Below are 27,706 nucleotides of genomic sequence, written 5' to 3' on the forward strand. Positions count from 1 at the left end.
GCAGGATGGCGCCTTGTGTGACATCACTGGATTACTATTTGACGTTGACATGTAAGCAGTATTCTAACGTTGAAGTTAGGCAAAAGGGAGCTTATTTGAACCATTTAAAATAGTTTGCGTGGTTTAATTCAATTTTATAAACTGATCACAGGTTTTGTATGTTAAATCCCAAAGGAATAGTTTGACATTTCTTACATGGGTTAGATGGGAACATTGATACCACTATCTATTTTCTCATCTGACTCTCGGCAAGCATTTCTCAAAATGCCAAACTATTCCTTTAATCTGTAACTAGAAGCAACTAGTAGCCATAGCTGTCAAGATACATGTTGTAAAAAGTACAATAAGTAGACGTGCAAGTGGCACAAAATGGTAGTACTCATGAAAAGTATCTCTAAATTGTACTACGTTACTTAAGTAAATGTACTTAGTTTATCATCAAGAACACGTATGGGTGACCAACCTCCTTGGCACTGCCAAAGTGCGCTTGAGCAAGGCACCGACTGCTCGGGGTGCCTTTTCACGGGCAGCCCCCTCACTTTGACATCTCTCCGTTAGTGCATGTATAGGTACTGAGCATGTGTGTGTAATTCATGCCTGTGTATAATAACAATAGAGTGAAAACATTATTTCCCCTTGCTGGAGTAATAAAGTATACATTATTATGTATGAATTAAGAATGTCCTGCCAATCACAGGCAATAAATAGAACTACAGAAAAGGATTAGGGCCACATGTGAAAATTCTGAGGTGAAAAAGTCAAATTTCAAACACATTTTTCACATGTGGGCCTAATCCTCTTCCGTATGGAACAGAAGAAATCAACAATCAAACTATATACAACACATCCCACCATCTCAATGCCCGGCCACAACACGGTATGGTCTTTATATTTGCTAGGATGCCATTTCCTTTTACGGCAGAAGACAGTTCCACTTTTTTGCAACACAAATTAAACTGTGAGGTGAAACTTCAGTCCTCCATCAAACCACTTGATCAGAGTTTGGGGCCACGCTGAGCCAGAGTCTGCATCAGCAGAGCCATTAGAAAGAAATCAATGGCCGTGTGTTCATAGGAGACTCCTATTCAGCTGCGGCCTTGGCTCTCTGCAAATAAGTGCTGAAGTCTTGAGTGTAAAAATGGCCACAATGATAAATGGCCACAAAGCAAAACAGGCACTTTATTGAAAAATCTATTGGGAGAGCAACTTGGCTTTTAGAAACTTAAAACCTTAATATGCAGTCTAATGTTTTCTACAAAGGACATCGACTTCCTAGATTCAGGAGGAGGACTTCAAAATATTCAATAAAAAAAAAAAAAAAGCTACATATACAGAATATGTAGAATCAATACAACACGGCAATACTCCACAATTTCAGAGTTAACTTCACCCGTCACGCGTATCACTCTGCTGCCACCTACTGGACAAACTGGAGAGGTCCATGGCACAAAGACATTCATTCAATTTCAAGTTTGTGTCCCATTTGTTTCTTCTAAAGATGTTGCCTGCTGGCCGGGTTAGCTCAGTTGGTAGAGTGGGCGCATATATGTAGAGGTTTACTCCTCAGTGCAGCGGCCGCGGGTTCGACTCCGACCTGCGGCCCTTTGCTGCATGTCATTCACCCCTCTCTCTCCCCCCTTTCATGTCTTCGTCTGTCCTGTGAAAATAAAGGCCTAAAAATGCCCCCAAAAAATAATCTTAACCCTTGTGTGGTCCTTCGGGTCCCAGTGACCCGAAGGACCACACAAGGATTATGTACTTCCGTTTACTTTGTTGAGAATTGCTCTCTAAACCCTGTTTCTTGTAAAGTAAGTAAGTAAAGTTTATTTCTAGAACACATTTAAACACAGTTTAAGCTGACCAAAATGCTGTACAAACAATAACTAAGGTGCTGTATTAACCCTTGTTTAGAGAGCAATTCTCAACAAAGTAAACGGAAGTACATAATCCTTGTGTTGTCCTTCGGGTCACTGGGACCCGAAGGACAACACAAGGGTTAAAAGATGTAGCCTGAAAAGTAACCCGATTTTAATTAAATAGTTACATTTAAAACAAGGTTCATTTGAATGCCTCCAAAATTGACCCTTGAAAATAAGAGTGTGTGAAATGGTGTCCCCAAATCATTAACTTTCATATTCAAAAGTTATTCAGTGTTAAAACATGACGACCTTCTGGATTCAACTATTGCTCTACGACAACAATTCATTATTCGAGAATCTGAAAACACAAACAAAGTCAACAGTATTATTACTTCAGTGGTTAACGATTAAATTGCCAGAAGCAAAAAGCAGTTACTGTTAATGGCCTGCACATTGGTAACCTTTGGCCCGAAGAGTTCTCACTAGCAAAGAAAAAGCTTATTGAGGGTTGGGTACCGAAGCCCGGTGCCATCCTAAACCATTGGTCCGATATGTACCGGACCTAACGACCTAACGCAAGTTTTGGTGCCTCATTCCGGTGCCTCTTAAATGCCTGCACTGCTTTCTGGTGCTCTGAAACGGACGTTATAGGCAAGGGCCTAACTTTGGTTTCAACAATGGGTGGATTGAGATCTCCAACTATCCAAGGATAGTTTTTTTTTTAAATGAAAGATTTTCAGAAAAAAAAAAAAACTCGAAAGAGACAAAAATGTGATGTCGGAAAAAAAAACGCCAGTGAAAATAAAGACAAAAACTTTGAACATTTTTCCTAAAAACCTTTAAAAAGTGGACAAAACTCCCCAAAAATGGACATTTTTTTAATAGGTTTAATAGGTGACAAAAACTCAACAAAAACTTTGAAAAAAAAGCCCAGTTTTGATTATTATAACCCCGCCTATGGTTACAGGCACCAGAAGCATCACTGCATGTGTTGCATGGTCGTTAGTTTTGAATTTTCAGTTTCATTTTAGTCTAGTTTTAGTTTTGATTCAGTTGTAGTTTTGATATATTTAGTTTTACAGTAGTTTCAGTTAGTTTTTCTTAGGTCTAATATATAATGTCTCAGAAGTATGTAGCTATATATACATACAGAATACATGGTTGGTGCTGTATAGGAATAGCCTTGATGTTTATTGTTTCAACTTTGTGCTACTTCAGTGTCCGATTCAGTGAAGAGATTACAGCACCGCCCCATCTCCTGGAATGTCAATGTCAACTCGGTTCGGTTTCTGCGAAAAACTATAAACTGAAAGGATTCATTTTGATCTTATTTTGATTAGTTTTTTTAACCTGGCAATACGGTTTCAGTTTAGTTTTTGTTTTTCTTGATGGCTTTAGTTTTTATTTCAACGGTCTTATGTGTGGCTGTATTTCAGTCGAAAGGATTCTAACACCTTGAAGTCCAACAGTCTGCAGCTAAAGACACAGAGGAGACTAGCTGACCTTAGAGACACCAGACGCTGTCAGAGAAACAACACCTACGGGACTTAATGGTGCCTTCAACTGCACTTTGTAAGATCATGGTTCATTCAATGTTGTTGTAAAATACCCTTTTGCGATCTAGTGGTTCTTCTTTTTGCTGTATAACAGCATTTGATTGGTGAAATGAGTTATTGTTATAAGTTACCGTTATTACATTTTAAAACACATCATTGAAATGTGACCATATGGCACATAAACAAGCCATTCTTTAAACGTCACCAACTGTCGTTTTGTGCTCTTTTTTTCATCGGTTAAGTTTTATCACCGGTACCGTAGCCTGGGAAAACCCTGACGAACTTTTCCAAATCGAGGCACCAATCACAACCGTTGAGGCGGGCTTTACACGATGACGATAGCGCAGCGACGTTCATCGCTCGGATTGGTTTTTTAGGTCTATCCAATTGCGCCCAGAGGCATTCGAGCTTTGGAAATGGGCTGTGAATGAACCTTCCCCAGACCCAGCTGAGAAGGGTCTGGTCTCAACCGGGCTACCAGTATCGTAAAACAAAACCCAAACGATACCCAACCCTACCCATGATGCAGTTAACAGTCTTTCTATGTTCAGAAAAAGCCGTCGAAGCCTCCACTCACTGCGGGATGCCTTCCAGTGTGTGTGTATCTGAGTAGAGTGTGTGAGGAGAGAGCTGTTGCTGAGTGGACACTATCAGTGGAACAGCGTGGATGACCACATTCTGGCTGCCCAGGCTGATATTTGGCACCAGCATGGCACTTTCCTCACAGGACAAGGCGCTCTCCACCACCATCACTGTCCCTGCCGGCTTGGACACGTCCTCCGATGGGCCGCACGCCATGCCGGGCGCGGCCGCTGCGGTCAACATGGCGGCGTTCCCTTCCGTCACCACTGTCACCTCCGTGCCACCCTCCTGGATCAGGGCGTTGAGGCCCCCCAGCTCGGAGCAGGTCGTGATGAAAGTCTGCGAGCCCCTGCCGGGGTCCTGAGCGCTTACGGCCGTCCCTAGCAGGGCCTGGTGGAGCGGGTCGTTGCCGTCGCCGGGGCCGAGCTGCGTCAACAGGACCGTCTGGGGTTCGAGAGTACCTTCTGGCATCTGGGACGACCCGAGGGCTTGCACAGGCGCCAGCAGGTTGACCTGTTGGATCATGGAGTTGACTACCATGTCCTGGTTCTCTGGGCTTAACAGGACCATGTTGGTCTTATGCTGACCATCCACACCAGCTGGAATTAAGCGGTTCTCCTGGCCCAGAGGGTGAGAGACGATGATTTTGAGCTGCGCGCTGCTGTAAGGAGCCATCGAGTCAGCCGAGATAGGAACTTCCAGCCGGGCGCTGCTGCTGCTGCTGCTCTGCGACGTTGCGACCAAGCTGACCGCATCGGCCGGGGCGGAGAGCTGGAGTTGCAACGTGTTCTGAGCGTCTCTGTGCTGCTTCTTGTGGCTCCGCAGGGAGTCTTCCCTCACAAAGGAAGCGTCGCACGAGTCACAGCAGAACGCTCGAGCCGCTTCTAGTTTGGCCCGAAATCTGGAGGCGACAGGCTTCGGAGAGTCCCCTCCTCCTCCGCTCGTCCCTCCACCTCTGCCGCCTTTCCCGCAGCCGCCCTTCTTCTCAGGCCTATCCGAGTGGCACTTCTTTTTGTGGATGACGAGGTTGCTGCGCTGCTTGGAGGCAAAGTTGCAGAAGTCACATTTGAAAGGGCGCTCCTCCGAGTGGATCCTCTCGTGGACTTTGAGCGCCCCCTTGCTGGCGCAGGAGTAAGTGCACTCGGAACACTGGATGGCCTGCATGGGCTGGTGTTCTCGCGTGTGTTGCCGCAGGTCATTCTTGCTGGCACACTGGAAATCACAGTGCTCGCAGCGGAAGGAGTTCTCCGTGCCGTGTTTGATCTGAACATGAGATTTCAGGTTGCCCTTCATGGCGCAGCGGTACTCACAAAAGTCACACTTGTAGGGCTTCTCGCCGGAGTGAATCCGGACGTGCCTCTTCAGGTCCGAGTTGATTTTGAACTTTGCGTCACATAGCTGGCACTGGAAAGGTGCATCCCCTTGGAATGAAATTAAATAAATGACAGGACAAAAAAAAATGATTCTCAATGCAGTCCACAAAAACAACATCATGGCACGGGTCGATGACCATTCTGGATTTCTGACTACCTACCAGTGTGCGAGCGGAGGTGGACGGTGAGTTGGCTGGAGTTGCGGCTGGCGTACGGACAGATCTGGCATTTAAACGGCCTTTCGTCATAGTGGATACGCAGGTGCTTCTTCAAACTGCTGCTGTCGGCCGCCGCGTAGGGACAGTGTTTACACTTGTGCGGCTTCTCCCCTGTGTGCGAGCGGCTGTGCATGTTGAGCTTGTCCCGGCGACTGAAGCGCTTGTGGCACAGCTCACATTCAAATGGCTTCTCACCTGGATGGCGAGTGGGGGGAAAAAAAAATAAAAAATACATGTCCATATCGGATTCTGAAGGGCTTAAGCAACAGGGAATCAATGTGCAAGGCTGTGACATACCGGTGTGGGTTTTGAGATGCCGCTCCATGTCTTTTTGGCCATATTGCGTCTTAAAAGTGCAACCTGCAGATCAACAGTAATGCTTTTACAAGGTGTGTGTGTGTAGGCTGTGTGCTTGTAGAAAATGTAGCTAAAAGTGTCCTAAAGAAATAAAAAAAAGAAAGCTAATGACATGGGACTTGGCAGGAAGTTCTGTTTTTTTTCCCCTGCTCGGGCAGCCGAAAAGAAGGAATGTGTTACAGTCGTAAACGGCGAGAGGCACCAACCTGAGAAACAGCAGCTGTGTCTCTTTGAAGTCAGGGAAGGTTTTAATTTTTTGGAAGGTGTTTTCTGTGCTTTGGTCAGGATCTTTTTGACACCTCTCATAACACAGGTCTGGTAGGTTTCCTCGAAAACAAACTCGGTGGCGGAATCTGACGGAGCAGAACAAGAACGGGACAGGCTTTGAGTGCAGGAGACGCGCAGACTGTAAATCAAGACTGCATCCAAATTATTTACAACAAAAACCAAAAGTGCATTTACCATTCATCTGACCTGTGAGCGTGGCTGCTGCAGTGGTGGATGGTGGGTCAGAGGTCGCTAGGGAGCATCCATTTTGCTTATGGGCGAGAAAGATCTCAAAATTATTATACTGCTGCTTGCAGAAGCCACAGATGTGGATGTCTGGGCTCACCTCCACCACAACAGATTGTCCTGCACCGACTTCAGAAGGCAGAAAGCACAAAACAGGAACCCATGATTTGTATGATGCAGGCATATGAAACTGGCACACAGGATTACTATGCAATATTACGACGCAAAACCACGACTGGGATGTTAGAGATATCTAGTCTAGCTCGGGATCTTCTTGACAACTGTTTTTTTCTTTACCTTCTGCGTTGTATGTTGCCATTTTCGAGCTTGTTTTGCTGGGGATCAACTCATCTTCTGGCTCCTCAAAAAGCCTACACGACGTCCACCATGTTGTTAAACTGCACCGGCTCGACTGGAGACGCAGCCAGCACGACTATTAACACATTTCAAACACGAACTCTACCGCGGTATAGGATATAAACGGCATTATTCATTAACAGTCTTACTTCTCTTGACAACACGGATACAAATCGGGTTTACGTCATGCTACGTCGGGTTTACGGCAGAGGGATAAGCATGCGTTTGTCCGGGTGACGTCACATGATGCTTTTAAAACGATGGGGAAAATCTTATTTACTTCTGAGCATGGACAATAACGATAAAAGTGGTTAATTTTTTTGTTACGCGATGATTTTTAATAATAATGTATTTAAACAATATATATATATATTACAATAACTACTGCTGCTAGAATTTATATTTTTTGAGATTTGGTTTTCTTTAGAATTTGTCAAGTATATATTTGTCATTTGCAAAGTCATCTAATCAAAACACCAGCCTGGTGTTTTCCCCTCTGTATTCTGCCGGTAAATCATAAGCTGTCTTCTGGCTGTCTTAATTGTGCAAAAATAAAAATATGGGGCCAATTCTTCAGTAAAATACACTGGAGTATTTGGTATATTTAGGAGCACCTGAACGCAGCGTTATCATTGTTGTGCCACCACTGGCCGATTCTTTCGCCCTGAAAATGTTATTTATTTATTTAAAATGAATTACATTAGTACCTACTTATATAAAACTTTAAGATGTAAACAACATTCGGCTCGGAGTGAGAGACATTTTAAGAATCTTACCTTACCCAAAGAACTTCTAAAATATCTTACCCATGTTATTACCGTGTTTTCTTCGTTTCTAAAAAGCCTAGCAAGACCGTTAAGTTAAAGTTACCGCCACCTGTCGTATTGGAAGTCAAATGCAAAGGCCCACAATGACCTAGCTTACTATGCACAGGCTACTAAAACTATTCGTTTGTTGAACCATATAAATAACATACTAACCGAAGTTGGTCTAAAAGTCAACTGTTAGCTAGCTAACGTTAGCTGTTATATTGTTTACAGAGTGGCTGCAACGTTGGCACATTTCAGAAAATAGCCCTAGCCCTTTCTGTGGTACCTGCAACGAGTAAAAGAATATTTCTTGTGTGAGAAGGTAAGCTTTCAGATGTAGCAATTTCTGTAGGGCACTTAACTATATATTAATATACTCTACCATCATTCAAGTAAGGGCAATTTACTGGGTTGTTGGGGTGAGTGAATGAGAATACCTCTTTTGTATGCCAAGAGAAGTCGTGCTAGTGTGAATAAGCCATGAAAGTGACTGACACACAGCTCCATTTTCAGTGGCAGGTCCTTAACTGCCTGATTGCCACTGTGAAGCTCAGGAATTTCCTTACGCTGACTTCCCTGCATGGCAAAGGCACAGGACTGATTCCTTCCCTGCTGAAACAGCAAATCCTTGAGACAGAACAGACACACACACACACACACACACACACACACACACACATACACACACAAACAATATGCATGGCCTGCCCAAACGAATCTGACTAGTTGATTACTGCTGTATTTGAATTTGATTCTGTAAGGATTGTCCCCATAGGTTCAAATAAATGTATGGTAACAGTTTATGTCATATTAGTAGAAAAGTAATGTTTTCTCAGGGCATTTTGAAAAGTGATGACTCGGTCCAAAAAAGAAAGAAAGATACAGAGAGAGACATTTAAAAAGGAGATAATGAAATAAATAATTTGATCTGACCGAAAAGTGTGCAAATCATACGCACATAAATCCCCCCACAAACTCAGAGTACAGTTAAATGCACATCAAAGACCGCATTCACACAGTGACTCAAAGATGGGTTAATTAAAGGAAGACTTATGTCATCCCAGCCCACACTAGTGCAGAACAGACCAGTATGCTCTCTGCTTTGATCTAGACCGCATTTGTACAATCAAAAGAATTGTAAATCACGTTTTTCACTTTTCACACTTTGCAGCTTAAGAGGTTTTATGAGGGAGCAGTTTAGTCCCGTCAATATTACGCCTTATTTATGAGGAAACACTGCACCGACGCAGTGATGTTTACCATTACAATTGTTCTCAGTAAGACTGCAACTAGCAAATATTTTAATTTAATTTAATAATTTTTTAGGTTAAAAGAAGAAAAGAAAAAAAATCAACATGTCAATATCAAGAACCACAAAAAGAAATCTAGACAAATTACTTCAATTATTAATCGATTAAAAAAAAGAAAAAGAAAAAAAGAATTCCGATTAATTTCGTGTCAATTGACTTATCGTTTGCAGCAATACCAACCTCAGCTGGTTGAGTACACCGCGTGCTGGGGGCTGTTTGTCAACCAGAGTAGGGGAAACGCTGTCTTTTGAAAACAATAAGCTCTTTTTTCATTTGTTGTACTCGGGGAAACCAAGTATCATTTGGACATCCTGCGGTGCCAAGTCTTAATTTGTAGACTTGCTCCTCTCCTATTCATTGAGATGCCCGAGAATTCAGCGAGTGATGTAATGTTCCTCTTTTCCCCCAATGAGACAAGGGCAACAATGGGGAGTGCCTCTGTCACATTATTTCCCCCCACCGAGGCACGCCAGCTGCTTACAGTTGCTTAATGGCTACGAGCTGTCACAAGGCATCACAGCCCGCTGCCACACAGGAGCGGCAGATGCTTTAATTGCACAATGACTTGTAGGTTGTCAACAGCAATTATACCAGGCTTCCACCTGAGGGCACCCAAAGAACACTGTCGACTCACTTCACCGGCAAGACACGAGCCTCAGAAGCTGGCTTCTGCCTTGCTTCTGTCCAGACAAGAGCCACAGACGGATTCCAAGTCTCTCTCACTCTTTTTTTTTTTTCCTTCTTTCTTTTCTTTCTCTCAATGGTTTATCCATGTGCTGCAATAACCTGGGCAGGATTGTCAGACAGCAGGCTCAGGACCCCAAAAATCATATTTAGACATAAAATATTTATCTAGCTTTGTCACCTTAGGGCCCGCCGCTCACCGTGCTGCAGCAGGTCGCGGTGTGCCGAGTTTGAGTAATTTTGCTCATTATTAATTCATGTCCTTTTTTTTTCCTCCCCTTTTTGTGATTCAGGGGAGACTCATTCGCCGCTGCCAGCCCAGAGATTATCATTAAGAGGAGGCAAATAAAACGGTGAGTTCAAAGCTACGCTTGCAACATGCTTTCGGCCCACGTTTGTTCAAGTGTGTTGATAGTTTGTTATACTGTATACACGCTTCTGAGAAAACCCTGTTATGTGCTTTAGATTTGTGGTCCGTTCTATTTATAGAGTGCACGGAAATTATAATCAAGCGACTCAGAAACCCAATGCACATAGGGACCTCTTGTTTGTGTCATGTCAAATTGAATGTGTAAAAGATGTCCCGAGCCCCTTGTTTGTTTTGAACCATAAGACAAATTATACACACATGTATGAATTCCTTTGGTCAACAGCTGCCATCTCAGCATCAGATAGAACAGAGCCAAAGTCTGGGAACCATCACATGCCTCCAACACTCCCACTTGATCATGTAAAAAGACAGTGTACACAAGCGCGCACACACACACACAGCAGATCGCACAAGCACACACACACACACACACACACACACACTGTGTAGCACAAGTGCAGCAGTGCTACACACAAGAGGCGCACATGCTCACACGCAAAACAGCGCTATGCTCTTTGTATCTGCCAACTGATGCAGATGATAGGGCTGCAGAAGAGTGCAGGCTAACCAGAGACTGGAGGGTACATGTGGCATCAGAGACAATCGCAGGCCATAGCCTTAGGAGCAGAATATTCTAGCCTAAGAAACATGCTTTGACATATGAAGACACATTTGTAGCGTTTTTTTTTTTTTATGTAGGATCACATTTTTGATTTTGTTAAGAATTCAGTTTTTGCCGACACAGAAGCGTGCACAATCGTTACTGTGGCCATAGCTGCAGGTTTGTAAAATGCAATTGCTACTTAGGAGAAATTAGCTTGTCTCCTTATTAAAAGTGCCTTTTTTTTTATTGTTTTTTTTTTAGTGACGTCTGCTTTTGGAAGGAAGGCACTGCAGGTGCCTTGCATTTTGCAGTCGTGTCAGCAGGGGGTGTCCAAAATCAGGCTAGAGAAAAGAGACCCTGTGCTTGTTTGAAGCAGCTTATAAGGCAGTGCTCCAGTTTGTAGTAGCTGACATTTTGGAACCAGTGGGTCAGCAAAATGGAGAAGCCATGGAGATGTATCAAAACCAGTGGAACTTTTGATTACAGGATGTGTGTGTGTGTGTGTGTGTGTGTGTGTGTGTGTGTATTTTATCGCGACTGTTTGCTTTTCCACCTAGTGAGCCCTAATCGCGGTTCGCTGTGGAACTGACCGTTAGCGTCCTCGCACAAGTAGGTTTCAGGTGTTGCTTTCTACTCCCAAGTAGGACAGAGCAGGAAAACGAAGCCCCGTGCCGAATATCTGGGCTTTAGATAGACCTACGCAGCCGAACGCAAAGATGCGCGTGACGTGCGAATGTGTGTTGTGTCAATTATGTCATGATGGAGGAGGGAATCTTGATAGTCAGACAGATAACAATGAGCCCCCTCCCCCCCCACACACACCTACACCTACACCTACGCCTACACCTAGAGACACACTCATGGATGCACACACGGCATCATCATCATCGTCACAGAGGGAGAAAGGCTCATAATTGGACAGAGGTGTCTGTAGATAATGAAGCCAGACCTCACACCTGCCAAACCTTGGGGATTTCACTTGACTGGCCACTTAAATCTTCCTCACTCTGCAGGTCTGGAGGGCAAGAGAGTGAGTAAGGAACTAATGGAAAAAAAAGCACGCGCTACAGGGAGGATCCCTGTCAGCATGAGTGTAGTGTGGACCCCCCCCTCCCACACACACACACACACACACACCGCAGCTAACTCAGCCCCCACAGCTCATTCCATACAGCACCCACTTCACTTCACTGTAAATCCTCTGGTGTCAAGCATTTCAGACGGAAACCGGGGAAATGCTGCACCAGCTATTTTGTTTCAAACTCTCAAAACACTCGCTTCTCCCGAGTTGTCTTTGGTGACAGCAGCGTTGTGTGCGCGGCGGGGGGAAAAGCGCATCGTGCCGTCTTTTTAGCCGGGTGTCATTCGAAGTGTGCTGAAAGGGAAATCAGATTCAACGCTTCGACGGAGAACTACTTCTATTTGGAAAGTTTACCTGACAGTCGTCAGCGAAGGCGTTGACACCGGATCAGTCGTAGCAAAAAGCTACACCAATTAGGGATTGAGTTTACCCTGGCAAAGTCTTAACAATTGATGGGGAAACAAAATGGAATGTCTTTCTTCGTGACTCGATCCATAGATGAGGCCTGGGAATCACTGTCGTATAAATAAGGTATAGATATAGCACTAGAAGAGAAACTTCTATTCTATTCTATTGGATGAATACACAGACCTCAGTGAGATACAGCAGGGGGGGTATCACTCTTTGTTTGCTTGTCATGAAGTCAGCCATGTCAGCTTTTACATACGTGGCTGTGTCTGCTGTCAAAAGGTTGTAGTGGTAAACGGTAAGAATCAATAACTTTGCAGTGCTTACAGACACAAACAGAGACTGGTAGCTTTGCTTGTGGGTTAGCTGCATCCAGATTGGCCGCGGCACAGCTGTCATATTTTATTCTTCATTCTGCAGATATTGGCTTCAAAACGAAAAAAACGTGGCGCTTGTCAAACTCTGCCGTCTTGCAGGAGGTTGTTTTGTGCCCCCCGCTGCTGGCCGAAAGTCAAGCCACGCTTTAACACTTTGACTTTAGAGCTAAAGCGAGATTACTTGGAGAACCTCAATCATGTGTCTCAGTGCTGAGAAATACGGACACAGAGACAATATTGATTCCTCATGGAGATCTCCATGCACATTTTGTATACGCTGCAGCAGCACACAGTCACTCAGAGAAGTTGTTAGGTGTCAGTGAAACTGCACACAATGCACACAAGCTGGCAGATTTATAGCAGGATAATGACAGAACGGCACAATATTCAATTGGGTGCAACATCGGAGTGAATTCTAAAATCATCTCCTTTTGACTGGGGCAAATGCAATTCAATTCAATTTTGTTTATAGTGTCAAATCACAACAGGAGTAATCTCAGGACACTTTACAGATAAGAGTAGGTCTAGATCATCCTTCTCCCGCCTCCCCCTCCCAAGAGCAAGCATTTGGTGCCACAGTGGCGAGGAAAAACATCAAAAGGAGCCAGAAAAGCCAGCCCGGTTGTCGTAATCTTGGATACTTGCGGTTTAATTTTCCAATGTCCGGGCCAGGTGGGGAAGGTAAATGAGCCCAGGTGGCATCGCCCGGGCCCGTGATACCCAGGAGGGAAACCCTCGCAATCAACAGCAACAGAAACCAGCATCCATGGTGATGGATAGCGTCACATGTGCAGCTAGTGTCTGTGCTCTAAGTGCTGTGCATACACCGATAGCTCCCATCACCCTCTCTCCTGTGATAGATTATAGATGGACGGAAAGCCGGGCGCGAACGCAGCCAGATTTTTGGGATATGTGCTGTAACCGTAGACCCCGGATCACCATCTTTTTTACCAGCTTAAACTGCCCCAGGAAGACACTTTTAGTAGGTGGCCCAACGTTTGCTAACGTGGATCTTCTTTCCAAATTGCAACGATAAGCAACGCTGAAATGCGCCCCTGAAATGAAATCACACGGAAACCGAAAGCTTATCAAGATGAAACTGTGCAATAATCCAAGAATCATCCATCACCATCCATCATGTATTTGTTTGCAGGAAACAGATTACATGGATCTTAATTGAAATATTATTTTACCTTCATTTGAATTATTTATGCGACTGCTGACTAGATTCATACCTCAGAGAAAAACACGAACACATTATTTGATGCAAGAATGTGTGTGTGTGTATTTGTGAGCATTTCTCATATATTATTCAAAGTGTAGAGTCAGAATATGGTCTTACGTGGCCATATGAAGGATATCAGAGGGCCTGTCTTTGATACAATTTACTTGAGATCCCCTGGCCAAAGCAGAGCTGTCCGTTGGCCTACCATCGCTAATGAGATCGGGGGGTAAAATTGAGAGTGGTGGGCTGGCTGTCATCCGCTAGGTGATGGTTTTAAGACTAAGCAGTGATACTTCATTAATTAACCTTCACATTCTATGTAGATCTGCTCATCAAGATGCAGTTAATTAAAGAAAGGTCATTGCAAGGGCTGCTGGGAAGCGGCATTAATACAATGGAGGGATGGCACTGCTTTGAGCGAGATAACACAGGGGAGGGGGCAGGGAGAAGGCGATCACCCAGCCACTAAAATGGCAGAAGACTTGCCAAAGCCAGTTTCTGAACTGTGGACCACCTTTTTGGTTCTTTTAAGTTGTTTTTGTTTTTATTTCTTAACATTTCTCTTTTTTTTCCTCTTTATATAAAGAAAGATACTGTTGAAACACTCTAATGGAAGAAGCCTCAGTAAAATATTCATTACACTCAATCGACAGCATCTATCTTTTAGCATCTCAGTATAGTTTTTCTACTCTCTCCTTTTTTTTAATTTTTTTTTATTTTGCAGCTCTGTGTCTTCCCTGGCAATTTCTTGGGTGAATTCTACTTTCTCTGACCTTGCTCAGTGTAGTGGGGGGAAAACAAATGCCATTTTGAGTAAATAAAGGGCCAGGAGCTCAGCAGGATATAAAATAGTTATGCATCAACTGTAAGTGAAATCCACTTCTGGGTGGTGACTTATTCATTTTGATTTCTACCTATCTATCTACAGTATATGTCTATCTTTGTCACTGCCTGCTAAAGCACAGCTCCAGATGTGTAGCCTTGTTGTGGTAAGTGGATCAAGTAGATACTGTGTTTTGTCATAAAGACAAATGTGCCTATTAGGCTCTTATCAATCAGGAAGTGATTGTTTTTGTGCAGGCCTGCATACTGGCATAAGGGCAGTACTTAGTATGAAGTAACGTGTCTATTGAATTCACCCTCAGCCAATCAAATAAGTGAGACCAGACTTAGTGTAACAAATGGCTTTTCATAATGTGTTTGCCAAGCCTTATTTTTTGATAATGCCAGTCTTCTCAGTACTGTCTTGTTTGGAACATTGGCATCAGTTTTTCAAAATGTTGCTCTACTGCAAAATTGTAGCGGGACATCAGCGCCTCCCCGGTGTCCACTCAGTCCTCCTGCAGTCATCCCTGAGTGTCTTTTGGCATTGCTTCCGATGGCAGGTGTAGAGACAAACGAGGAAACGGTGTGCAGGCGCGCACGCGCGGTGCATCCAAGCGCGCACGCGCATGTGTGTGTGTATATGTGTGTGTGTATATATCCCTCCCACCCTGCCACGATACAGTAACTGCTGACCCCGGACACAGTGCCATTATGGCAGACGAGGCAGGGCTCCCTTGGCAGCGGCTGGGGCGGCTGGTTGCTAGGTGGAGAGACATTACCGCGGGCCTCTGCAATAATTTATCCTAAGAGCGCGGCGAGCCGTCATGTAGCCCCTGACAGAGAGCTGCAGTACTTTATCAGCCTGCCTGTAAATCAGCCATGTGTGGGTGCAGACGGCAACATTGTTTGATCTCTTTCAGACACTCTAATAATCTGCTCCCCTCTGATTGATACCTTCACACAACAAAGCACATTACACCAGCAAACCACAGCAGCCAACAGTGTGTGAGTGTGTACGTGCATGCGCTAATGCCTGTCTGTAAGAAGTGTGCGTGTGTGTGTGTGTGTGTGTGTGTGTGTGTGTGTGTGTGTGTGTGTGTGTGTGTGTTGTTTCTGGTGGTCATCAGTATCGCCAGTGGCCTGGGGAGGGAGAGGGAGGGGAAGAATGAGTCTTCTGCAGAAACACAGGGTCATTTGGAGTCTCTAAACCAATGACAGGCTAACGGGTTCACAAAACGATCACTGGATGAAGGGAGGGGCAGGGAGGGAGGGAGAGAGAGAGAGGGGCAGTGCCACCAACCTCAACACAAGAAATACAGCTAACGGATAAAGAGCGAATGGAGCACTAATTCTTTTCTTAAATGGTGGCTTAGTGGTTTAGATGCATGGAAACATATTTTATACGTAGACTAAACATTTGATTCATGACTTACATATTGCACAAAGAAAAAGATTCCCTCCATTTTCTGTTGAAAGAGGAATTTAGCCCTGTTTTCAATTTCAGTATAGCCAATATTTCCAACGCTTTGAAAACTACAGCAAATGTAGCTACACAACTCAATGCGTGTATCTTTTCTTTAAAATGCTGATTATTTTTTTTTTTTACTCCATTCATGGCCTTCTATCAAATCAAAGTGAATTGCATCCTTTTCCAAATTGCCTTACAACTCCTTGCTTGATATGGCTCATATACAAAGGAGAGCAATGTCCCGTCCAACAATACCCATACCATTTGTGCCGCTCAGCTTCAGAATGTCATTGGTTTGAGTGTGACAGTAAAACATAGCTCTACCTTTTTTCTGCGGGTTGAATTGGAACATGGCTTCCAATTATTCAGCTCCAAATTCAATAGCAATTTTCTGCTCAATGAAATAGTGGTTTCAATCTCTAGAGTAATGTCACTTTGGAGAGATTTTCAAAATGGCATGTCTGTGAGTGAATAGATGGACACGGGAGGATTCATTTTGCTTGAGGAAATGATAGTCTGCTGAAGCTTAGCATTTATTGACGGAGAGAATGCCCCTTCAGATACTATAGAATCTACAGTGTGGGTGTAAGATGTAGTGTTTTTTTTTTTGCTTCGGTCATGGAATCCGTATAAAATGTCTAATTTCGAGCTTTTAGTCAGAATTTCTAAAAAGGATAAAACCATATGATTGCGTTGGGTCAGACGGAGCCCATTTTGCTTCAGTGCAGCATTAAAAGTAGCACTGAACAATAAAAAAAAAATGCAATTATAAGTGTGTTTGTGTGTAATGTATCAGTAGCCCATCCAGGGCCCCATAATGAATGCAATGCAACGTGCGATCACTGAGCCGTGCGTATGCCCCGCTCAATGCATCTCTGAAAATAAACAGAGCAATGGAAATGGTTCTCATTAGTGTTGTTTTCATATTAAGTCCCTCAGACAAGGTTGACAAACCCAGCTCCCTGTGCCAGGCTCCTCGGGGACCATCGCTTCAATACAGCTAGGGCAAACAACACCAGCCGATACCAACACCATTACCACCTCCTATAGTTACTTATCCTCCCCTCCCTCCCCTCCCTCCCTCCCTGCGGAGTGCACTGTCTACACAGACCAGATAAAAATGCATTAAGATCTTCCAGCTGCATAGAGAAAGAGTCCTGCTTTCATTTATCACCATTGCTATTGGCCCTAAAAGGGACAAATGTCTGTTCTCCGTCTCTGTGCTATTAGAATCGGAGAAGTGTGTGTGTGTGTGTGTGTGTGTGTGTGTGTGTGTGTGTGTGTGTGTGTGTGTGTGTGTGTGTGTGTGTGTGTGTGTGAGATGGAAGTTATTTTGTGCTCCAGAGACGATCCACTGCGAGGCTGTTTAGCAGGAAGGGAACAGGTGTGCTGAGCTTCTGGCTTCCACCATGTGTTCCAGTTGTTTCATCTGCACCTGTTTCCCCAAGTCCTATATACGATGATCAAAACATTTCATTAACCATAAAGTGCTCTCGTTCGTACAGTATGCCGCACTATCTGCGCCTCTGAATGTTTCACAGTCACATATTAACATGAAGTAATTCATTGATGTAACAGAGGTTATTGTGTCAAACATCATGTATGTAACCAGGAAAATATAGCCAAATATATAGCAAATTTGCAAATGGATTTAAACTACAGTGAAACCAGCTCATGAAAGCATTAGTGCTGTCAATTAAACCCATTTTAACGGCGTACATTTTTTTTATCGCGAGATTAACGTTCTTTTTGGCCTAGCAAACTTTGTAGTTTTTTTCACATGCTGTTGCAACAACTAGTAACGTTAGAAAAACTACAACACCACACCGGATCTAGCTAGACCGGAAACACAACAACAGGCACACCGCGCACACTTGTTTGGGCTGGCGAGCCGGCCAAAGAGTAGTAGGCTAACGTTACGTTTTGAGTGAATGGCGAGCGCGAGCCTCCGAAATGGATGCCCTTAAGATTCTGAATGGAAAGTTTACTTTTAAAAAGTTGCCAAATGGTTCCATTGACAAGACCAAAGTGATCTGTGGGTTTTGTCGTTGTGAACTGAGCTATCATCGCAGCACGTCCAGTCTGAAATGCCACTTGATGGCCGAACACACAGCTGATGCCAATTCTCCGCCCCCCCCTCGTCAAAGCCAGGCGACAAAAGCGCAAAGCAAGCCGATCCACTTTTCCATGTTGATAAGAGCATTAAAATGAGAAAAAATAATGGGACAAAAAGAATTCAAGGGACGTTTAGAATAAAATAAATGATGCGATTAATTGCGAGTTAACTATGACATTAATGCGATTAATCGCGATTAAATATTTTAATCGTTTGACAGCACTAAAAAGCATTGATGATTTTCTTAAAGAACAAGCTGTCTTACAACGTAGGCTATAGTATGTGCTTCAGAAAAGTACATTTCTTCTCAGTGAAATGTTTATCATGGCCACAATCCGACAGTAACCACCATCTGACAGTAACCACAACCAACGAGTTTAAAGGCTAAAATCGCCCTGAGCTAAAGCAAAGATTCCTCGAACATCTGGTGTGTGGCTGCAGCTGCCGATTATTTTCATTATTCCTTAATCTGCACGGTAGTTTTTTGATTAATGGATTAAGAATGTCAGAAAAAAAGGGAAAAATGCCCACCAGAATTTCCTGAAGCCCAAAGTGATGTCTTTAAAGTGCTTGTTTTAACAGCACAGACTAACAGACTAACAGTCCAAAACCTAAAAACATTCAATTTACTGTCATATAAATAACTAAAAAGCAGCAAATCCTCACAGTTAAGTTGCAGGAGCCGGAGAATTGTTGACATTTTTGCTTAAAAAAAAAAAGAAATAAAAGAAAGTCCAAACAGTTAATCTATGATCAAAGTAGTTGCTGTTTAATTTACCGTGGCTCGGCTAATTGATTAATCAGCTAATCGTTTTGACTGTAATCTAGAGTCATCACTGCCGTCTCACTGCTGGCTGCTGTCTCACTGCTGGCTGCTCATAGAGACCAATGTTATTTCTCCAGGTCGGAGGACGGCTCATTTTGAAGAAAATGAGTTAGTAGCTCGTTGTTAACCTTACTACGTTAGGAAAGATGCATCGTTTGTGATTTAATAACATTTCGCTATAGAGTAATTGATCCCGGAAGTTGGAATCTGTGAATATCTTTCTAACTTTGCTCACTTTTATGAAACCGAGGGCACGGCTTATGAATCCGTGCGTACAGTTTATGAAACCGAGGGAACGGATTTTTATTCTGTGCGCACGGTTTAGTTTTTTTTTCTTCTCAGCTGACCCCAGGGGGGCTCCCTATGTATGTCCCTTACCGGCTAACGTATTTCAAGATGGCGCATGAATATAGAGCTTCTACCCCAGTTCATGCAAATGTAAAATTTCAAGCCAAAAGGAATACTTGGAATTGATGGTGGCGGTAAATATTCATGAAAAAGGACAAGTTTGGGAACGGGCAACACCGATTTTGATAATGAACAACTAAACACGATGATCAGGAAGTCACATTGAGATCGAAATATTTCGGCGCATGCTCTGCTGTGACAACACTGACGTGGAAGTCTAGTAAGAAAATGGCAAAGATTTAAATAGGTTTTTATCTTTGTGGCCAAAATTGGGTTACTTGCATCTAAATGTGACCATTTGCTAAAGTAAAGAAACGGTCAAGCTGTTGTCACATAACCCTCGATGATAGGGAAATATATTTTTCACATTATTTGCATTCACAGGACCTAATCTGCATTTGTTGTTTCAGCAGATTCTTTCCTGGAGAAAAGTAACCTCTCAACCGCAGCCACAGTCTGAGAGAATTAAAGGAATAAAGCAGTGTTTGTCACCATGGCTAAATTAAAAAAAACAACAAAAAAAACACCCAAGCAAAAACAACATATTATGGGCCATAACGAGCTCTGTAAAGGGCACACCATCACCACTAGTTGCTATATATCTTTAGGTACAGTTATATAGATACTTGTACGAATATGTATATGAAATGCTTTTTTGCTTCTCGTCTGTGACACAGTCTCGTCCCCCTTCCCAACACGGAGGAGCTCCTTGGCCCACCTTAGCCGTGATTTGGCAGGGCACATCACACTGCCGCAGGCTACTGTAAATATCACCTTTCTTGTTATCTCCAAGACCTGCTTTTCCAGTAAATAAGGGAACGTGTAATTCAATATACTGTGTCGGGCCATTTGCTTTCAGAGGACATCTAGGTGACATGACTTAGTGGCCGCCGGAATGAACATAAAGATTAATAAGTAATGGCCATATAAAGATGATATTTGCACTCAGATATCCCCTTTTTTTAGATTAATGCTTTTGATCACATGGAAACTGGTAATAAAAAACGAGCGAGACGGCAGAAGGTACGACATCGCAACGCAATCTGGCACATTAGGATTCTGGATTCCCTTACATGGTTGATTCAAACTACACTTGGAAGCTGGTGATTTCCACCCCCATATTATATTTAGTCATTTTGCTGTTCTTGCATGATATTCCTGACAGTGCACAATAGTGAAATACCCAAGTTGATCATACATACGACACTGGCGGTGATGACTCCAACTAGTTTGCACGTTGCAATTTATTGACAATAACGACAGTGTTGAAGTGCATGTCCCATACTGAAAAAAGAAACGTATTTGGTCGTCCTCTGTAATACTGTTGTAGGTCCCCGTGGCCTTTTGTAATTTGTTGCAGTGTTTGTGTTCTCTTTCACACTTTAATATCACGGTATTGCTTCAATTTGAGCTGCAAGATAAAGTTCTATTTTCATTTTGTGGGATTAACTTAGCGGGTGGCACACGTCTCAAGGTATTTGTTGTGTTTTGTTTTTATCTATGAATTATTTAGAAGCTTCAAAAATAGAGAATGGGTTAGGAGACCGTGTGTCCTGTCTCTCTCAGCAATCTCAGTCAGATGTTTAATTTGGCCTGCTAGCGTGGAATAGCACTCACCGCGACTGGGAGTAGGTGGCTGGCCGTGTAATTTCCCTGAAGGAGGGGCATGTTGAATCGGAGAATAATGATAGAGGAGGGAACTGAACATTTGAAAGGAGTGAAAAATGAACGCGTGATTGCTACGTGTGCTTGTAGTTGTCATGGATTTTAGCTTGGATATGAAATGCTGTGCAAAACGAGAGGCAGTGCTGTCAAATAAAGCCACAAAATTCAACTTAGTCAGTAGACGGTGCTTTTAAAGTAAAGTCTGCAGCAATGCTATAATCATCTTCATGGGGTCATTTTTCACAATTTACCCAGCATGCTAAAGTTCACTGGGTCTATTAATGAAAGATTCCCTGTTTTTCTTTACACTCCATCGCACTTTTTAAAAATGCTAATGGACTCCAACAAGCACCTGAGCAAGGATGAAAGTGCCCTAATTCCTGCTCAAAAGGTCACTGAGATGAGTTATAGTGGTGTAAGCACCTGAAAGCTATTCCCTTGTTAGATTTGACAAAGGGAGGCTGCCATTTCCCCCCTTAAAAATAGTGTTGGGTAATAAATGATCATTTGTGGAATGCGGTTGCTACCGGCAGTGACTTTTCCCTCTGACATAACTTTACTGCCGGCTGATTTACATCCCGATAGTTGTCCCCCAAAATATTTCAAATGAGCGTTTTATTCATAATGCTAAGCAGACGGCGGTGTCACACGCAAGGAGCTCTTATTGTGCTTCTTAGGGGAAATGGCTAATTAGTTGGCCATGAAAAATGCAGGCGTGCCTGTTTTTACTGTCATCTTCTTATTTGACTCAACAATAATTTTAGGCTTTTGTAACAGATTTGCAGTTCTGCACACAGAATCAGCGCAATATGAACTATTCGCATGCCCACGCTCCATCGAGCCCACTGACACATGCATGCTACTATCAATTATGAAGCACATTGGGTCCGTGGATAGGCGGGGCTTCTGCACAGTACGTGCTGTGTGCACCTCAGCATATGTGATAGTCCTTCTCAGCAGCCCTTCACAGGTCCCTGAAAGGTGCTCCTGGTGTGGATGCGGGGCCTGTAGAGCAGGGATCACTGTGACAGTTTCAGGTGGAGGAGTCTATTAATAGTTTACCTCTCAGCCAAAGCATTTCATCATTTTTGGTGTCTGAGGGCTTCCTGCTTCCAAAAAAAAAAAAAAAAGGGGTTGAAGTTATGCATCTCAATCTGCCCCTTCATATTTCATGCTGTTGAGGATTATAAATAAAAGGACAGATTTTGACCTGGGCTATTAGTTTCCCCGGGATCCTGTGGGTGGATGGTGCTTTGTCTTCTGTCAGCTTCTGGTGTTTTTCCTTCAGAGAGCAACGGGATTACGATCGGAGTCGTCGGGATACGATGTGAGATATGATCCCCGGCTGCCGAGAAGTGGAAAGGAGGAAGACGCTGGGGCTGAGGAACAACAAAAGGCCAACCAAAACGAAACCAATCAGTCAAAATCAGCCAAAAGGGAGCGTCAGAATGGAACAAGGTGGGGGGAATTTTGACAGTAGGTCACGCTATGGGTCAGCCTAAAGTACCACTCTGGTGATTGCTGTTTTCCCCCCTTTGTGTGCCTCTTTTGTTTTGACCACACAAACTGGCCCAAAGTCTCCCGAGACGAGCCTCTCTGACAGAGTGATGTGGAAAATGGTAAGCTAGAAAGCTCTCACTCTCTCACCTTCCCCATGGTCCAATAGATGGGCCCAGCGTATGCCAGCAGCCTGCCTGTCAGTGCTTCTTGTTGTCGGACAGACCTTTTGATCTTGAACAAATAGAGAGAAGAGTCTCAGAGCGCCTGCCTCGGGGCATAAAGAAATATCGGCACCACAAAGGGTCAAATTCTGGAAGACGGCAGTCAAATTAAAACCTTTTATTGCCATCTTTATGGCTTCATTCCCTATGGCAATTACATTATCTGTGGGAAATGACAGAGCGCTGTTCCTATTATCAGTGAAATCTCTGGCAAGGAGTGTCTGATGTGCTGAAAATGAAAGTGATGTATGTCAATCTCAATGTATCACAGCGGATGTGGACCTATGGCACCGTGTCAAGGTGGCTACATTCAGCGATTTAACAAGCCAAAATCACTTTTTGCAAATAAAACGCAAGTGCTTAGATTTTTTTACCAAGCAAAAGAATAATAGGACGAAGTTTTTGCAGCTCAGTGTTTCTATCAAATCTAGATTGACAACCCTCACTTGAAATTAATGATTTTTATTTTTCTGCGACCACTCAGTCGCTAACCACCCGAAACCTCACACATTGACTTTTCTCCACAGATTGCAACTCATCCATTTTTTTAATTGTGTTCATTTTTTTTTTTTTTTTTAACCTGGGTCCCACCGGACCTGCAGCAGTGGTGGTCGCTGTCATCCGTCTGCTCTGACAGGAAGAGGGAGCCGGGAGAGTGGCGCCACGCCACTTTCCACCCCAAGCTGATGTGTCAGGCTTATCACACAGCCGAGCGATCCCGAGGTGACATCCTCCACTGAATCAGTGACATTTCACGGACGGTGCAAATCTATCCGTCTTTGTCAAACATCCGCCTCGATTTTAGCATTCCCCGAGTTAGCATATTGATCAGTAAGAAACGCATGAGTGAGGACTTCTTGTTTTCCGCTCCTTTTTAAAATTGGCATTGTGAGTCCACTGGACTCCTCTGTCAAAGTCTGCTGCTGTGGGCCTTAATCTGCCCTCTTCAAAGTCGCATAAAATATGGAGGGCTTTTGTCATTCAGGACCAAGAGGCTCACCAAAGACTTTCTTTGCCACTTTACGCTGTCTAAAAACTTCTCTGAAGTTTCATCAAAGTTTGCTGCTAGTAGGGGTGTGAATCTTCACTGGTCCCATGATAGATTGCCACACATGGTTTTCATCAACCCATTCAAGAAGTCCGATATATGTGAACTCCTCTTTTTTTATTGTATCTGCTCTTAAAAAAAGACACTTCCTGAATATAGCGGAGTCTGAACACAGCAGACAAACGGACAAAAATGCAACAACCGGAAAATCAACAAAGGCAATAATCGATTATGGTCTGTCACTGCATCGACGCAGAATTGTCTAGGTCCGCATTGCGACGCATCGATGCAATGCTTTATTTCAACACCACGAACTGCTAGAACATTTTTTTTCAACATTTTCATTATTTTAACCCTCCTGTTGTCCAATTTGACCCATTTTCTAAAAGTCTCTATATCAAAAATGTGGGTTTCTTTCAACAAATTGTCCAAAGAAATAACGTTGACGGTTTCAACGTTCTTTAGTGTAATATAAATTATCAGTTCAATACTTTCAATTAATTTGGGTATTTTATTAAATTTTATAGCATTTGAAAATAAAAATTGATAGGTTGGAAAAAGTGACCAAAATGCTTCAAAAACCTGGGGAAAAAACGAGAAAAAACATAAGAAAAAGTGACAAAAAAGTCAGAAAAAGCTTTCAAAAACTTGATTAAAAAAAACGACAACAAAAATGTGTTAAAAAACTAAAATCGACAGACATCGGAAAAAGTGACAAACAACTGGAAAAAAGCCACAAAAGTGTCAAAAAAGACGACAGAAACATTGGAAAAAAATCATTTGCATAAAGCTTAGTGGTTGTCTCAGCAAGGTAGATAATAAGAAATACAAATCTTTAGCCAAATAATCACAAATTCAATACAGGAATTTATTTGACCTTATAATTATTACTTAGGTGGCTTATCTTTGAAGTAAATAAAAGAAATTCTACAAAGGGAGGGAAAAAGATCAATAAAGAATTCTCAAAGAAGGCTGGCTTGCCCAGGGTCAGGGCCAGGGCCAGATCAGCGGCGTCTTTCTCCCGTTGCGTCCCGCTGTCTCTCCTACCTGCATCGGCCCCCGCACCCTGTCCCCCACTCCCCTTTCTACCTGCCTGAGGAGAGAGGGGAGGGGCTGCTCCTCTGTCACAGAACAGAACAGAAGAGAGAGGTGACTTGTTTTGGCGGCCACAGGAGAGAAATGCCTCGCGTGCTCGCTGGACAATAGCGACTAGCGACAGATCTGGCGACTTTCTGTAGAAAAGTCGCCAGATTTGTCGCCAGTTTTTTTTATGAAAAAAAGTCGCTAAGGGGGTCTGAGAAGTTGCTAAATCTAACGACAAAGTCGCTAAGTTGGCAACATGGAAACAGATGCCGTCTGCACGGGGGGGAGTGTGTGTGTGTGTGTGTGTGTGTGTGTGTGTGTGTGTGTGTGTGTGTGTGTGTGTGTGTGTGTGTGTGTGTGTGTGTGTGTGTGTGTGTGTGTGTGTGTGTGTGTGTGTGTGTGACACCGAGAGACGGAGGAGAGCAGGGAAAGGAAATGCAGCTGAACGAATACATGTTTTAAATAGTGTGCAAAAAACGAAACGCAATGTGTGGCAGCCGGTGTTGATTGTGCGGCGCACCGCCACACAATCAGTCTATGTGTGGGGAACCACTGGAACAAGCGGTTTACCGGCAACCATGTCAAAGGATAGTTTGCCAACTTGTCAAAACGGTGTAAGGTGTTTAGGCCCACGCGTGCAAAAAACCAAGGAGCTATGCTTCCTCGAGCCGCTTTACCCAACAAATATGAAGCTCCGTTTCCGTCAGGTAAATTGCTGTGATGCATCATGGAGGAAAAAAAAAAAACACACAAAGAAGAACTCCCGTTCGCGATAGAGAAAGGCCTAACCACCTGGGTCCAGCCGTGTGTAAACTCTAGCAGCTTTTGTTATTTGTGTTGGGGCGTGTGATGTAATAATTGATTAATAATGCAAAGCTTTAGGGGAAACCATAACCCCTAAAATGAGGGCGATGATTGTGCTCGCGCCGAAGCAAATCAACAGCGACAGAATAGCACCAGGGATTACAACATCTGCAGTCTGCGGTGTCGAGGTTAACTTGTCCTGTGATTACAAAACGCATTTCCCGGGAGCAGGTGTTACAGTGACACCGTTGCGATCATGTATGTGCAAATGCTGCTGCAAACTGAAGCGCGCCGCACACACGCGCACACACACTGAAGCACCCAATCACACAAAGAGGGTGAGAGAGCAGAGAGGAAGAGAATGGCTGCTTCCCCAACCATATGCTTTTGGCCTCTATGCCTGTGAGACCCGTGTGAAAACATGAATGAGAAGCCTGCAAATCGATAGGGACAAGAGATCTAGTGTCTAGCAAATCCAGTGCAGACTGACATGTTCTCCATGTAATCTCCTGCATTGTGCTGCGAGGGGAAAGATTATCCTCCTCCGACTGGCTGGTAAAAGGTTGCTTTGCTGTAGTTCACGTCTGTGTGAAGGGAGGGAAGCATATGCCTCTCTGTAAACGATGCCGGCTCCCCCTCCTCCTCTGTCAGAGGCTGGATTATGTCCAACATTATCCACCCCCCTCTCACACACACACACACACACACACACACACACACACACACACACACACACACACACACACACACACACACACACACACACACACACACGACTCTCCAATAAAGGGCTTTCTCTCTCCCCTTTCCCCTTTTCAAAAATCATCGGATTTATGACAGTGGATTTCGGAAAAGTTCCGCGCCAATTTTGACGCCTGCTTAAGTACCCCGGCAGGATTAGAAGAGGCTTCTTGATGTGTGCACTCCAGTGTGTTGAGCAGTACATTGTGGTCAGGGTTATCAACTGAGGGGGGGAAGGCAGTAGTACATAGTGCATAATGATATGGCTTGTTATACACATCAAGTGCCGAAAGCAGAGAGAGTGAGAAAGAGCATGTGCATTTGTTTAGAATCAATAGAGAACGCTATCGCGTTTAATTTGCCTGGTGCTGCCTTTTCCACCTCTGCTTTACATTCATAAACAGCAGATTGGAGAAAATGGCTAGCTCCACTGTCGCAGCACCATTACGGCAGATGCAGGGGGAAACGCCGTAGGACCTGCTTGAATGAAATGACCGCTTACGTTGACTGTGAATTGAAACTCAACACTGCTGCACCATTTACAAAGGCATAATAAAAGGCAGCGACTATCTCACGATAGACTTGTAAAAAAAGCAGTATACACGTTGTAAATTGTAATGGAATACTGCAATGACTTTGCCTTGATCTGGAAATAAACAGGGGAAAGTTCTGCGATATCTGATTCAAGATTTATTGTGACACGCTCGTGTTGGCGTGTGTGTGTGTGTGTGTGTGTGTGTGTGTGTGTGTGTGTGTGTGTTCTTTAAGTCTAGACACAGGAGGCAGACAGTCACCTTCACAGCCAGCTATCCCTCCCAACAGCCCGCCCGCATTTCTCTCTATGATGATGATGTTAGGTGGCCTGCACGTGCAGCTGTAAATTCCGAATCGCTGAAGCGGTTCTGACTGGCCCGCCTGCAGTCTGACTGTCTGACAGCAGGTCTGGCTTTGGGCAGGTGCGAGACGAGGAAGAGCCAGGTTAGACTCAGTTAATAAAGCCTCAACCAGTTCCTCCAGTCTGCCCTTGGAGATCACTTACATCAAAGCACCAATCAAAAACTGGTGCAGATATAATTTGTCATCAGGGATTTCTCTACTGGAGAATTATAGAGAAGATACAGGCCGATCAATACTATGGATTTTCACTGCAGTGGCTGATTGTCCAATTGCCGTGAAACATGTACCGAGATAAAAGGGCATGTCTGCCATTTTGTAACAGACTGCCGAGTCAGCATAGAGCTTGTCAGATACTTATAGGCTGCTGTGATAGAAAATTATCATGCTGCAGTGTCCAAGTACTATTTAACACATTTTCCTT

The 27,706-nt window shown here is 43.7% G+C and overlaps 2 protein-coding genes across 3 annotated transcripts in view; one reads left to right on the forward strand and one right to left on the reverse strand.

Moving 5' to 3' along the window:
* Positions 1-2,711: 2,711 nt before the first annotated feature.
* On the reverse strand, positions 2,712-7,051 carry zfp64 (zinc finger protein 64 homolog (mouse)). 2 transcript variants are annotated; one of them, XM_039800853.1, is made up of 6 exons: positions 6,756-7,051; positions 6,420-6,587; positions 6,152-6,298; positions 5,886-5,948; positions 5,532-5,783; positions 2,712-5,418 (listed from the first exon to the last, which is right to left on the reverse strand). In XM_039800853.1, exons 1-6 carry the CDS (start codon positions 6,775-6,777, stop codon positions 3,989-3,991), a joined length of 2,082 nt encoding a protein of 693 aa, XP_039656787.1. In that variant the 5' UTR covers positions 6,778-7,051; the 3' UTR covers positions 2,712-3,988. The 2 variants fall into 2 exon arrangements, with proteins under 2 accessions (XP_039656787.1, XP_039656786.1); XM_039800852.1 differs by having other exon boundaries at positions 6,408-6,587.
* A 175-nt stretch (positions 7,052-7,226) lies between these two features.
* The window catches only part of LOC120559255 (teashirt homolog 2), a 131,426-nt gene continuing 110,946 nt past the window's right edge, over positions 7,227-27,706 (forward strand). The window contains exons 1-2 of the transcript XR_005639234.1: positions 7,227-7,946; positions 9,912-9,971. The gene's annotated coding sequence lies outside the window, so the exon portion shown is untranslated. The remainder of the gene's footprint in view (positions 7,947-9,911; positions 9,972-27,706) is intronic.

This window comes from Perca fluviatilis, chromosome 5 (genome assembly GCF_010015445.1).
Source record: "Perca fluviatilis chromosome 5, GENO_Pfluv_1.0, whole genome shotgun sequence".
Lineage (NCBI taxonomy): Eukaryota > Metazoa > Chordata > Actinopteri > Perciformes > Percidae > Perca > Perca fluviatilis.

What these genes read in the sequence shown, in the direction of transcription:
- zfp64 (XM_039800852.1), bottom strand. Translation starts at nt 6,777, where the DNA reads ATGGCAACATACAACGCAGAAG. An exon ending in GCATCTCAAAACCCACACCG is followed by an intron (nt 5,784 to 5,885) that starts GTATGTCACAGC and finishes CTCGCCATCCAG; the next exon opens with GTGAGAAGCCATTTGAATGT. An exon ending in CCACCTCCGCTCGCACACTG is followed by an intron (nt 5,419 to 5,531) that starts GTAGGTAGTCAG and finishes TTTCATTCCAAG; the next exon opens with GGGATGCACCTTTCCAGTGC.